Below are 15,414 nucleotides of genomic sequence, written 5' to 3' on the forward strand. Positions count from 1 at the left end.
AAGACAGAAGTCCATGTCTATGAGAGACATTTGTTTCTCACGCTCTACTCTCAATAATTCCATGATGTCCCAACGCGGTGATATCACAATTGAACGTTTGGCGCCAACGCTTGCAGGTGATGTTCCAATGTATGGTGATTAGAATCTAGTCGAACCCAGTAAACTACAGGTGTGATGTATTTCCAGTGTGCAAATGTTATACCCAGTATCTTAGTAACACGTTTGACCCTTACATCACCCTCTAAAGCCAATATCATGAAACAGAACAGTGACGTTTTATTCATAAAATTAAGAAAACCCCGACAAAGGCAAATATAAAATGTTGCTTTTTAAACACACACAAAATGTTAAATTAATGACGTTATACCTGCTGTATTCGTCATTTCAGTATCTTTAAAACAACAAGCCTGGTGAAAATTATGTCCAAACTTCTCATGACTTGGTATAACTCTGCTAGCAGATAATGCATCATTTTGTTGATAATCATGAAAGAAGAACGACGACAATAATATTAGATAATCGAAAATTTGCATTTTTAATTCAGAGTTTCATAAAAGTTTACAATCATCAACAACTTTATATGCCCGAGAAAACGATATTCGTCGTGAGTGGTTTGTATCCTCGTTCAGCAAGAAGTTTTGAAACTTTGCTCATTCGTTGGAAGATGTCACGTGATCTTTGACCTTTCAATGCCCTGAGTTCCTCTGCTCTGTCCCCAACTGTTCTTATTTTGTGGAAATTCCCTTCCATGTTTCTGCGAACACACTTCAACCTCTCTTCAGACACTGTCATATTCAGAAAGCGGACAATGTTAATCAGTTGACTTTCGGTGTCAAGGACAAGGTCTTCGTAATGCACAACATGTAGTGGACGCGTGTATCCTAGCAACCATTTGACAGCTACATCTTCCCACCAATTCATGGTATCATTGATGACTTTCTCAAACTCTGAATGGCCGTTGAAGTGAAAAAGAAAATAATGAAAAATGAATAATCCCTCTGAGATCTTGGGTAAATTCTGGAGATGATGCAGTATTGTTCCACTCAGACGTCTAGTTTGATATAAAACTACCTTTCACCTGAACAGGTTCAATTACAATTTGTTTCTTCATGATATTTACAAACAATATAGTTTTGTGTTTTCGACAAAGCTATTAAAACAAATGTGGTGTCAAGTTCGTGTAATTAAAACATATTAAAACGTCTTCTTAGAATACGTAGATATAACAGCAGAGTCACGATTTATAGCTACAGAAATTCATCAGCAATAATTTTATTCTGGAAAAGGTGGATTTTGTTGCACTGATTCTTATTGGACACAATGGTCAGTTTACCTTGGCTATTTACTGTCTCGCTGTTCCATTCAACAAATGTTGTATGTTTTTGCAGCGTAAGCATTCTGTTACATTCTGTTACAATTGCGGTATAGGCGTTTCTCATCAATAGAATTGCAGCTGGATATCTCTTCATCTGGTGATAATTTCTGGTGTGAGTCTTGACAACAATAGTTCTTCCAGAGTCCCAGTCATCATATTCACCGAGAAACCCTGCATTATACAAAGTCATAAATCTCATTAAAGGAAAATCGTTGAAACTTCCCGAATCTTTGATAAATTTTCGGCCATTTCGGTCTCTCGACGGTTTATTATTTTGTATCTCCATCGATTTTCGTCATCCAATGACCTATAGTATACCGTGTGCGTCAGTCTGTTTGTCTGTCTGTCTGTCTGTCTGTCTTTCTGTCTGTCTGTGTGTCTTTCTGCCTTTATGTCTGTCTCGATGTGATCCATTTTTTGACGTACACCTACTGCGTTTCCATCCCTGTTAGTGTATGTATCTACAAACTGCTGACAACCCACGTGAGTATTATTTTTCTTCTTGTTCATCCAACAAACTTTTACAAGACCATCATTGCTGATGCTTAATATATCGAATCGTCTACTAGGTCGTACATATCTGAATATAGTTTGCACACTTATACTTAGTGGTTGCTCATTAGTACGATAACGTAAACCAATTAACCTAATTAAGGGACAATCGCTAACATATATATCTCTTCAATTAATTAGATTTACATGACGAATCTATCTTGTTGATCAATCTTACCTGAATCGTAGAGTTCTGGGTCTACAAAGACTGAGCCGGTATAAATTCCTGTAGCTTGTTCAATCAAGTGTCGTAACCAGGTGTTTCCAGAACCAGGTGCACTGATCAACGCTACTGGTGGAAGACTTTGAAAGGGGGCAAAGTTGACATCACAGTTAAAGTCTGAGAAAACAAAAGATATTTTAAATGAGCATATCCTCACGAATAACGTATTGGAAGTCTTCCCATATAATTGAGACACTTAGTTTTAAATTTTTTTATTGACTCTCAGAAAAAGAAAAAAAAACATTTCAGGAAAGAAAACCCAACATAAAACAAAAAAGTAGGACAGTGCTTTGATTTTACATCTCAAAAATTTCTAATTGCAAATCAGACATAATTTTGACCATTTTAAACCCATCTTTCTATAAAAAATTTAGTTTATATTTATGTTTTTTCTGTAACAGTCATTCTTTCCTGTACCCATATTGTAAATTGTCGAACCTTTGGTATTCCGTGCAATCTTCTGCAATGATATATGTATTTCTTACCTAGAATTATTAAAAAGTTGACAGAGAATAAATCATCTTTAGTTATAATTTCCAAGATAACATTCTCTGGAATCATAGTGATTGGAAAATTATAATTTCTCAGCAAAAGCGATTCTACATCACGCCAAAATTGAATCACACATTTTGATTCAAAGAAATGATGGACTGTCTTCCACCCATTGATTAAAGACACTTTGATAAATTACATTCATTGTCTTGGGACCTGAACATACAAACTATATTTCACACTATAACCTTCAACCCATATATTGTAACTTTACATAAATTTGTCCCTTTCTTTAAATAATAAAATGCCATTTGAACACTCACTGTGTCAATTATTCGTTGATATGCCTTGGCATTGTTTCATTATTAAAACCCTATTAGATGTATTTTTCTGCGTTTTACATGACACAAAAATACCAAGCCAGTCTTCGGAGAGATGTTTTAATTCCCGTTATTAAGTTATATTGTTGTTTAAAATGTCACAACATCAATCGGTGATCGATTTCCTCGATTAAATTAAGATGATAACACGTAATGCGACTCAAAAATCATTAAAATCTAAGTTGTGCGTTCATCAACGAGGTTTGAACAATGCTCTTTATTCTTCATGGCCAAATTTTGGAAAGAATTTTTGTATAATTTATATTTGATTTCAAACCATCTTATGATCTTATCGAAAATAAATGCAAGTAACAAATTGGGCTGTAACGTCATTAAAGTGTTCAAATGAGAATGGCTGAATGATTCATTAATATGTTTGTGATCATTTTATGATGTAGCTTGTAAATTGACCAATAATGGAAATGTTTATTCACTTCCCTGATTATTAATTACTTATCAATTTTGCAGATTCCATAAAGTACAGACAGGTTGAATTCTTACAATTAAAAATTTACACAATTTAAAGGTGCACACTAAAATCGCTCTGTTAAAAGTAATACAAAGACAATAAGTGGTTCTAAAAGCACATACATATGAAAAGGAAAGCTATTGTTATATACGGTTTGCAATGGCATTGCTACCAGTGGTATTAAAAATTACTAAATTCGATGTCAATTATTTATTTATTAATTTGATTGAATATGTAAGAATCTGAATGAATAAACGACATCCATTATCGGGTGACAGCTCGTCTGAGTACTTCGTCAATATTAATGTGAAATCATGGCGACATGACTCCAGACTACTCACCTTTGAACTCGTCTGTGTGTCTTCTGAACGAACCTACGTTGACGTTATAACGTAATTTTATGAAGACAAATACAACGCCGATTAAAGTGATGTACAATAACCGATATTTTATCATGGTTCGATGACTGTTCATTAAAAAGCAACGCGATGCATTCCGACGTACCTGTCAAGAAATCAGTAATGATTGTCCCGAAAAGTTTTCCGATATAAATGGTCTCCCATTCGACAAATAGACGACTGTTCGTTCGGCAAGACCGTTGTCTTGGTTTCCATTGACAGTTTATTCATGTGCTAGGCAGGCTGCTTCTTTATATTACACTAACGTTTGTATTATTTTCATCAAGGCTTAAATATCAATCTGCCGTGACATGTGCATCCATTTATCAAAAATTTGTGCAAGCTGTTACTCAGGAAGCTTGTGACGTGTGCTCGTCTGGTTTACGGCCTGTCATGTATGACCATTCGAACAAATATTATTCGGCGACTGGCGTCTGATTTTAATCGATGGCCTCAATTGGCTTTTTATCAAATGCCTTGATTAAATTTATTCATTTCCAGTGAAATATTTTGCCTTAAATATTATCAATAAGATTTACACGCGCTGATCAACTTTAAGCTTATGTATAAATGTTCTTGGTTCCTTATTGAAATTGCTACCCAACATTTACCCAAACGATAGTGTGACTCCATGTGTCATTTGCTTGGCCAAATACTTTTAGGCGACAGTGTTGAATGTCATAACCGTGTACAAGGGCATTGTATCTTCAATATTACCATTCTCTGACGTTGGTTTACCATTTTTAAAATTACGTATAATTTCTTTCAGATACCACGTACAATCAGAGCAAGTCTGTAAAATAATCAACGGTTGTGTTTTCACGTTGTGTCAACGAATGCACAGGCTTTTTCAGAATATCCCACTTTATTTCTAAGTAAATGGGTTAAATGTCGCAAATTCAATGGGACCGAATGAGCACAGCAATATATCACGTGATTAAAAGCAAAAGGCACGTGCTACAGTATATTAGCAAACACTTAATAAGGCAAGCGAAGCGAGCTTATAAGGGTGTACAGATTGTCCCGTGGAGGACAGTACCCCAGCGCTAAACATAAATGACACCGAACCTGGCATGATGACGTGTACAGAGTAGAGTACCGTACACAGTTGCAGGCGGTACCATGATATGAGTAGACTACCATACACAGTAGACGGTACCACAGAAGTAAAGTACCATACAGAGTAGCAGGCTGTACCATACAAAGTAGCAGAGTACCAGAGTACCATACAGAATAAAGTACCATACAGGGTCGAGTACTGTACACAGTAAACATGAAAACAAACAAATGATCATCGGTCATGAAGATAAGAGTCAAATTGACTGTTTTGAGTATTTCGTTCATCATTTTTCGTTGATGAAATATATATAACAGGCAACATTCTAAAAATAAACCATAAACTGTGAGAAGCTTTGTAAATTGACCGTAATTGACCTGATCTGAGTCTCGTCTCTAGTTCGCAAGTGAATCTATCATAGAAGTAAACAAACACATCATAAAACAATATATAGTGTGTGTCCAGGACTGAAAAATTAATTTTCAAAGTTATATTTATTGGTGATAAATATACACATATACCTCTAGTATAAATGCATACACGTAGTTCAAAAAATGAAAGAAGGACACTGATTTGCATAGATCAGAATATATTGTTATCACAAATATTTTACAAAATCATCGAAATAAAAGGTCCGGTCATGACCGAGTTAAGTCGGACTTTATTTGAAGCTAACAGAGCTGTAGGTCTATACTTGATACCTTGACACTTATTACTCTCTTGTTTGGCATTTAAAAGTTCTGTTTTTCATAGGACATGAAAAGATCAAGATAAAAGGGAGACATCGAAGTTGACGTCAAGTTCTTGCAATGCAATATTTGTCACACACATTGTAATGTGATGTCACAGAGAGAAAATGCAACATTAAAACATGTATGAAAAGGTATGACTGTCTTTTATATCTGTATAAAAATTCTCATTCTTTCGTCAACTTAAACCATGAAAACAAAATACCTGCTGGCGAAATTCTTTTCATTATGCTTTTGTTTACTTCACCAGCTTCAAGTCTAACGTCGCCCTTCTGGTGTCAGGTATGACATAACGAGACTTTGATGACATATTTGCTACTCTTATCTGGAATTTCATTGTCTAAGGAAAACTTGGTTAATCTACGAGCAAAGTGAATGAAGATTTAAAACTTGCCCTGTTGCTTATATAGCCTGTAAGCAAAATAATTAAAGTGCATAAAACAATGAATAAGAATATACAACGGCCAGTAATGGCTTCTGTACCTCTGCAAACCATAGCTATAGATTTTACAGTCAAAACATGACGTTTTATCTCATGAATTCGTGTAATGTATAACATCGTTTCAACAGCTTGCCCGAGTGTGCAGGCCACGCCCTTTTCTGGCCCTGCGCAGCACAGAGTAAGTTATATTTAATTTTGACTTGTCTTTTCTAGAAAATTGCATATTATGACGTTTTTAAACAGTGTTCTGTTTGTAAATCCACGCAGAAAAATACATTTATAAGATCTAAGATCTACGATAGTGTCGGCCACATGACAACATGAGAAGCCTTACGTCCGTAATCATTGGACGTGATAATGTAAAGCAATAATCTTTAATTAATTAATATTGAGATATCTGCCTTACATAGTTACTCTCTTGCATATCCTGAGAAAGATAGCGAAACCAATCATTACAAACAACGCCAACACGAATTTGCAAATACAGAATAAAATGCCGACCTTCAAAAATAATCTACAGATAACAAAGGTCACTGTTTTGATGGAATATAAATTTCCTCAAAAATGTAGAGCAATTTCTTCTGTAAGGCCGGGAAATTTATAAAAGTAGATAGTTTCTTTCTCCGATGCGAGTCTTTCATCAGCAACAAATTTAGACCAACTCGACAGCCATGTTGCTCCAAACACCTTTGACCCTTAAAATGAAAGAAATGACAATGATAAACATTGGATTAGTGACAACACTGAAATCACATCCTTTAAGAGATGTCGATGGCAGCGGTGTTTTCTGACCGGACACTGATGATGAAAGGCGATACAATACTCAATTAAACGTCCATCAGTCGACCTAACATATCTGACTACCGCATGGAAACTTATTAGCAAATAGATCGTATTTCATTTATATCAAAACTTTTAATATCTGGTGGTTGTCAACCATCTGTCTTTTTATAGAGTACAGATGTTTCATAATGATAGATAAAATTTTGATTGACAACACTCACTGGCACATATTTCTTGTTCCACTAAAGATAGCCTGTAATTATCATCCTTCAAAAAGAATATTCTTGGATCACGAATTGACAAAACATCATCAGCTGTGAACACTTTATTGAACTTTCTCTTCATGTATACTTCAATGTCCTGAAATAGATTACAACAAGTCAACAATTAACAACAGCTGCTGTGCCGTGAATGCAGTCTGCAATGAGGATTGGCTTAGAAATTGATTGATAATCGTTCTATACAGATATGATTAGAAATTTGGTAAGACAATGATTGTGCAAGCACGTCAGTTTACACGAACTAAGTAGGTTATTTTGCTGATGACCAGAAAGTGTATTCTCAAATTGGTTTATTTATTTCTGTAATTGAACTTCTCGATTTCATGGTCTAGATCATTGCCAGTATATATACAGACATACCCTTTTAAGCCAAACTTTGTGAAAAGTTCAATTTTATGGACACTTTTTAAAATGATAGTAGTTTTCAGCAATGGACTGTGACCACAATTTTCATGTTCCTAAGTTGCCTATGCATTATTTTTTCACGATCAGTCACTCAGGCAATTAGCATACTAATATTTATTAAACACATTGTTAAATTATAAACTTTAAAAATGTTTCTAAAACCTACCGATGAATATGATGGCCTGGCTATGTAGAGACAATCAAGACTGTTCTCTCTGGCTATTGATGAGATTTCATCTACCATAATGGTCTTTGTGATTTGCGTCAACATTGGAGCAATATCGTTGCACAATTGAGGGTCAGGTGATGACTTGCTACATCTGCAAATGACAATTTTATTTTTTATATTCTGCTGAAGGCAAGTCACTTGGAAATAAATACGAGACTGTTCGCATCAAACGCTTTGACAGTTTATCTTAGGTTGGTCGGTTTGCTGTATTTTTGTTGCTACAATCTGATAATTTTAGATGAGTGTATTTTATAACAACGACATCAACGTTCCAATGCATTAAAATCGAAGTGGGTTTTCCAAAAGACGGATCAAGGATGATTCTATCCATGACAACACGTGTGTGACGTGTCGTAAGTCATGAGTTGTTGCCATAGTTACATCGCATGTACATCTAACAAGCCTAGGGAACTGAACCTGTACGAACCAAACAGCTGTTAAAGAGGCACTCCCATTTGGTAACATTTTTAAAACACACTTTTTTAATGCCAACGGTCGATATTTGACGTGTGGATCGCGAGATATCGATGAAAACATGTCATTTCCCGGGCGCATTTTTCACATCCCGAAGTTTTACGATCGTTTCTGATTATGACGCGAAATCCCCCGAAGGTTTGTTGTAGTACTGATTGACGATATTCTAGGGAGTCCATCATAAGTTCGAACGACGCAATTTTACCTCCCACTGCGAAGACTTTATATACAGCATTATGCCTTTACCACTGGTCAGTTTTTGAAAACTTTTTGTTAGCTTTTGTCGTTTTCATTATTCTAAATCAGTTGTATTATATTTTGAAACAATACCACATAAACATCAGTTTTTACGTGTTAAATATTAGCCGCCTCCGATGACTACATTTTGTCGTCTGCCACACAGTACGTGTGGTTGGCCGCGCGCGTTGTATGCGTCTATGCATACCATGCGGTGGCCGCTATGTATCAACCGCACGTAACTGGGCTAGTCACCTATGCGAATTCTGGTGGAATCAGCAAAAATTGTTTTTCGTTTTATCACCAAGTCAGTAAGATTCAGCTTTCTCCCACGGGGCATGACCGATCACCGAGGCAAGTGGTACTGTGGCGTACAGTAGCGTCAGTGTAGACTCGTACTCCATAGCTTAGTTGACAATGGCCCAGTGCCGAACGTTCGATGTTCGGAAGCTGAATTCAGGTGGGCCACCGGAATTCAAACTTTAACTTTTTTGAGGACATGTTTTTATCGATATCTCGCAATCCGCGCGCAGTCGCCACGTCAAATATCGACCGTTGGCACTAACAAAATGTGCTTTAAAATGTTACCGAGTGGGAGTGCCACTTTAAATATGGATACTCGAGAATCACATTTAAGAGAGAGGCATGTAATATGTGAAAAATTAGCAAACGGAGATCGATATGACATGGTTATATTTGCAAAGTAGTTGCTTACCTTTCCCCCGTTTTATTCCTCCAATGAATTGCCATATATTCATTTCCATTGCAGATTTTCTTCATTGCAATGTCTGCCATTTGTTTAATATCATATGTTCTTTGTAAATGTTTGTAGGTAGCAAGTTCCAATTCCAGACCATTTGGAATTTTGACCCACGGTTCATATTCAATACAATCAGGCACTTCTAATCCGAAAACGTTTATAGGATGGAAAATAGCCAAACATTTAACCTCACTTGATGTGACAAATAACTCTTTTCTGGCTTCGTTGTCGCTGGGAACAGTTTCATAATCGGGAATAGAAATATTCCACATGGTTTTCAACATGCTTGCTGATTTTCTGTAATGGTTCTCATACATCTGAATAAACGTAGGGAAAATTGTGCTTGGTGTCAAAACAGCTTCAACGTGTCCTTGACAGTTACTAAGAAATTCATCAATCTTGGCAACAGGCAACAATTTCTCAAGTTCAGTAACGTTGAAAGTATCTCCAAACGGTCTGATATCGTTATGGTTACTATAATGCCCCATAAACGAAACAGGAATAATAGTTCTGCGGGATACTATGGCCAGTCGAATTGCCGCTTTGAAATTATTATACTGCCAGTTTGGTCCACCACCTCTCAAGTATAATGGTAGAAGATAACGTGTTGATGACGTAGAACTATCAGGTCTGACATTCTGAACAATGTTGATCTTTCTCTGAAAATGAATCGTTATAATAAAAATAGTTATATATTGTGATACTGTAACGTTGTAATAATGTTATCATATCATATCATATCATATCATATCATATCATATCATATCATATCATAGCAAAGAGAATAGCCGTTTTTCGTTAATTTCTACGAGCTGTAAATTATTAAAATAACAAATATTAATCATTTGTGATACGTCTATTTATCTATTATGGTTATCTTTACTGATTTGTGTAGTCGATTTCAGAACTGACTATCTACAACAACAACAACAACAACAACAACAACAACAACAACAACAACAACAACAGCCACCAGTTTGATTTTGTCACGTTTACACACCAACGCATTGATTTCGAACAACCCTACGATTAGTTTTAGACCGGGTGCAATATGTTGATATCATCGCTATCAGCTGCCATGTTTTATCTGATTGAGAATACATCCAAACATGTGTCTATCTCTTCCACATCTTGCAAGGATGCGAAAGGCATCATCTGTCATTGAACCACTGGCTAGTACACTTTGAATACATGGTGATCTTCAAGATGTCTCCGCCTTTACAATGAAATGATACGAGAAACACTGAGCAATTTGTCATTCAGAAAATCCATACGAATATTGATGTTTCTTTCATGATGAAGACACTTTTCTCAGACTTATCACTCACCTGATTTTTTACACTGGGTCGCACATTTTCTGAAGTTTTATGAATTTGAGGAACGATGTCCCTCGCCTCCAGATCTTTCAGTAGATCAGCCATTGGCTTGTCATAGGTTTGCCTGGCTTCCATACGTCTGCGATAATCCAGCTTGGATACAAAATACAAAGTTGCTAAAAATGTCAGCGCTAGCGTCACCCTCCATAGACGCATTATTGAAATCGGATGCGGTGAGGTATTTGAAAGGAAGAGGCACTTTGAACGTGTTAGGGCTTTAAAATCAAAGCGAAATAACTACAGCTACAATGACAGTGTTATCGATCTGATACTGGTATTACATCGGCACACACATTGAATAGTGTAGGCTAAACAAAGGTTAGTGCCATTAGAATATTTACATGCTGAATATAACGTTTGCAACATATGTTGAGTTTTACAAATCGAAGTCGGATTATGGTGTCATATTGATAGCATGGTTTGTTTGGTGATTGAGGGCTCATCTTTCAAAGACTATATATACAGTATTTTCGGCCCTCTGTTTGTAACATATTGTACTCGTATCCATGGTCCACCACAAAGCTTAAGACTGGTCTTTCCTCTGAAGCATTCACTGAGTACCTTCTCTGTTCTGAAGTGAATGATACCTCCCACTCTCCCCACTATCTTTCCGTCTGTATGTCTTTCTAATTGTCTATCTATCTGACCCGTATACTGCAGCCGTCTCTCCAACAGCTAGCTCTCCAACAGATAGTCGAATCATTTCTGTATCCAGTAGCAATTTTATATCACATTCCAGATAAAGTGTAACATTATGTCAATCTTTGATGTCAAAAGATGAAATCGTTGCTGTGAAATCTCTAAAAGTCCCTGACTTGGTCAGATAACAATTATTTTAATTTAGATTGTGACTGACCTGGATAATGAGTAGCCAACTCTGATAAACACTTAGCTGATATTAGGGAATATGTACAATTAAGGTAGTATGCACCTCGAAAGTGAAAGACTTAAACTTTTGCTCTAACTTTCCTCAAGGATCTTTCAATCATTCTCTTTCAGAATCAAGAATAAAAATAGGTGGTCACCGTGCAAATTTTGGTGCTAGAGAAACAAATTACCCAAGATTTACCGATATTAGTCATTCAAAATGGCCACCATCCCTGTGTTAACTCTATGGAGAAAAATAAAAATTTTCAAATTTCGAAAAACTAAGCCGGTGAAAAGTTTTCTTTCACCAAGAGCTTTAAAATGAGCCCTCATATGTAATATATCAGAAGAGAATTGTAAAAGTTTGAGAGTCCGAATATCTGTCCCCGAGGTGCGTTCTACCTTAATGAAATGGGAGCTGGGAAAATGACCTGCAGGAGAAATGCTATTCGGAAGTTGCCTCATAACGTGCTTCATATTATGGTTTTATTAATGGAGGAACGATCAGATTATTCACGTCAATATGAAAGTGGTTTGTTTGTCGTAGTAAGGAAAGCAATCAGTCAAGTGAAGGCCTTAAATATCAAGTGTAATGTCAAACTATTAGGGTCAAACGAGTCGCCATCATCTGTTACACTTATTTTATTACAGAGCATTTGGTAGGTTACTGGTTTCCTTGGCTGGTTTCTCACTACTAGACTCTAGAGGAGGTAGAACGAGATACGGACTTGACCTTTTAGTTCAAAGGTCAATAAAAACATAAAAACACGAAATCGACACGTTGGCATAAATTACTACGGTTGTTCGTCCGATTTCAGAATTTTCGAATTCAATTTCACGACATCAGGCTGAAAGGATTGAAACCATTCACAAATGTTTTCTCATATTTTGAAGGTTAGACAAGGTTTTAACAAGAATACTACATATCGAAACTAAGACTATAAAGCACTGTGTGCATATTTACAGACAATTTTTAGGCCGTTTGAAAAAATTCTTTGTTTGTCATCCTTAGATTTTTTAAAGAACCTACCAGCCAGCCAGGGAAAAAAACAAATAAAGACAAAAACACACAATTTTTTTTATAGTGTTAACATTGTTTTTCATAATTTTCTCTGAAAACCTACCAGCACGCGGACTGCAAACATAGAATTTTATTTAAAGCGCCTTACCATATATTATTTGAGACAAGGTTTCATTTTTTAGTCTCATCTTATCTCGTCTGTATACCAGAGAAAGGAAATTAATTAACGCACCGTGAAGCCATGTTGTGTAGACATCTTCAAGAAGGATGCCGTCTTTCAATTTTACATAGCATTAGAGCTAACATACCAGTATTTTATGAATCTACACAACATATATACAAATTAAGTACATTCTTTGTCAAAGTTTGTGTGATTCTCGTGGACTACGCATATCCTCTGTATCGTACACTTTGCTTCTCTATTATTTTTTCTCTCATTGTTTGTTTTTAAACAAACCAACTAGTCTGTAAGCTACATCACCTAGGTGAAAGAATGAAATTAAATCAGCTGGTGAGAAAATGAAAACAATGAAAGCACGTGAGTGGCGATTGCTAAGCAAATCGACTTTCCTTTAAGGTGGTTGCGATGCAAAATGCAACCAATATCGTCACTTTCTTACAATGTCATATATTATGGGACATGGGTAGACGGATAAGAAATATTTTGAAAAAAAAAACTGTTCTCCTCTTACCGATTGAAATACATCATATAGTACCATGCCTTACCCTAAGTGATTTTGTGATTAACCCTCAACAAGCAGGCGGCTGATTAAGACAGAAACTTTGCTATTTCCTGCAGCACAGGGTTCAAAAACATTCCTTGACAAATAACAGAGGAAAACTGTGTTTTGCTGACCACGCAATGAAGGTATACAATGAGAGCTGTATTCAATAAGGAATACTGTTGTGTCAGCATTTCTGCAATTTCTTTTGTACAGAAAGGAATAATCTTGCTGTTTTATCTTGAAATCTAGCACGGTGATACCACTTTTTGGGTATATTTTTCGAAATGACGTCTCATTCAAAGTCTGTCGTGAAAATTTCGAGAAAATTACAATATTACAAGGATGTTTTCTTGTACTGATACTGTGCTGTACCTATAGGTAGCTCCGTGTTCGGTACAAAACTTGGTGTCTAAGTTGAAATACATCATTTTTTTCATTTTTGGTCATTACATGACGCAATATACCTAGATTGCAATAGGTTTTACTCGTAAGATCCACTTTAACTTGATAACTTAGCGAGTGAGAGACAGATATGGGATTAAAAACTTCTTCGTTATTACGTGGGAAGGTACCGATAAAATGACTTTAACGCGATGTGATTGACTGTTATGTAAGTGCACACGTGAATTAGGACATGCAGCCTGCTAGCTGTGTTGAGAAAGTTTATCCAGAGGTGTTTTGCACATAAATAAGCTGTGTAATTTTGAATATAATATATAATCTGAGGGAACAGAGAAAGCTGTTCGCAACTGCCCCTCTTCTTTACCAATTCTTCCAATTACCGTCCGTCATAACTACATTAACTCATCCTCCCTATCGACAATCCAATAAATAAATCCTATTTTTGACTTTTCCATATTGTCTCTGCAGAAAAATTCTCTCACCCTCCCCCCCCCCCCGGGTTGATTAAAGATTTCCAATCCATCAAGAATCCACTGTTTTGAAACATCTTTGTTGGATGCCCCTGTGAGACCCTGTGTATATTTCATTGTAATAGCACTTGCAACATGGGTTTTACATTGTAATTGTGTTGATGAGTTATGACTGGGTTCAGCGGCAGGCGTTTGGTCATCACGACCTATATAGAAAACTTTGAAAGAGCATGACAGTGGGTTGGATGTAAGCTGGTTAGGTTTCTAAGTGATGGCCCAACAAACGTAATGACTTGTGTTTTTATCGGATGTTGAACTTTTGACATCACCCATGATTTGTATGTAATATAATATACGATCGTAAACGTACATTATCATCACGTTGACCTTCTTGAAGGCGATTACAACCTTGAACGAGAAACCTACATCAGCTGACAATATTGAAGGGAAAAAATTCCAAAAACGTTGAAAAACCATTGTTTTGAATTCAGTGGAAACGTTTGCCCTGTGAAGAGTAATTCATTGATCATACGACCTTGATGCTTTATCATCTCTGTGATGTACTCAAGTATACAAAAAAAGTTATATATATATATATATATATATAATATATATATATATATATATATATATATATAGATAGATATACACCGACTAGTCATGATACTATTTCAATTGCTGAGACTTCAGAAACTGCCAACCATAAGGAATTCTAACACAGTAATGCTATGCTCCTGAATATGATCGTATACGACCGATTCCAAATATTTATAGGTGCCATAAATTTGGTCAGTATCAGGTGTAGACATAAGCTTATCGATACAATAGCTTATATGCTAATATCTGTCACACAGTTAGGGACCAACTGTGATACCTTGGCCGGGGGTCATGTAAATTACAGTCTTGGGGTCAATTCGAAGCCAATTTTTGTGTTAAGAAAATAAATGCCACAGTTAGGTTACGTCGATTAGAGAGAAATGAACATAGTATTTTTGATGAAAAACTATGTTCTCGGACTTGAAGGACATAATGCGTTAAACGATTTAAATGTACTAATGGCAGAACTCTACAAATTACACATATTACACAAATCTAACTAGAGTCAATCTTAAGAGCTTTTATAGTCAGACAAGAAAGGTCAAAAAAGCCCCGCCCGTTTGGAACTGGTCAATGCCTGTTACTTTGTGTTTGTTATTTTATCGACGTTAAAATGGCGAAGAAATGTGGCTTATTTTCTGTTTGGGGAA

The 15,414-nt window shown here is 36.1% G+C and overlaps 2 protein-coding genes across 2 annotated transcripts; both read right to left on the reverse strand.

Annotated features, from left to right (window-relative positions):
* Positions 1 to 511: 511 nt before the first annotated feature.
* Positions 512 to 4,193, reverse strand: LOC139126557 (sialate:O-sulfotransferase 1-like). Its single transcript, XM_070692631.1, has 4 exons — positions 3,833 to 4,193; positions 2,106 to 2,267; positions 1,334 to 1,546; positions 512 to 947 (listed from the first exon to the last, which is right to left on the reverse strand). The coding sequence occupies exons 1-4, from the start codon at positions 3,963 to 3,965 to the stop codon at positions 577 to 579; spliced, it is 879 nt and encodes a 292-aa protein (XP_070548732.1). The 5' UTR covers positions 3,966 to 4,193; the 3' UTR covers positions 512 to 576.
* Positions 4,194 to 5,421: 1,228 nt separating this feature from the next.
* On the reverse strand, positions 5,422 to 11,034 carry LOC139126238 (uncharacterized). The gene is made up of 5 exons (XM_070692285.1): positions 10,635 to 11,034; positions 9,262 to 9,965; positions 7,773 to 7,926; positions 7,142 to 7,280; positions 5,422 to 6,832 (listed from the first exon to the last, which is right to left on the reverse strand). Exons 1-5 carry the CDS (start codon positions 10,836 to 10,838, stop codon positions 6,696 to 6,698), a joined length of 1,338 nt encoding a protein of 445 aa, XP_070548386.1. The 5' UTR covers positions 10,839 to 11,034; the 3' UTR covers positions 5,422 to 6,695.
* Positions 11,035 to 15,414: the final 4,380 nt, after the last annotated feature.

This window comes from Ptychodera flava, assembly GCF_041260155.1.
Source record: "Ptychodera flava strain L36383 chromosome 3 unlocalized genomic scaffold, AS_Pfla_20210202 Scaffold_27__1_contigs__length_13241970_pilon, whole genome shotgun sequence".
In the NCBI taxonomy this organism is placed as follows: Eukaryota; Metazoa; Hemichordata; class Enteropneusta; family Ptychoderidae; genus Ptychodera; species Ptychodera flava.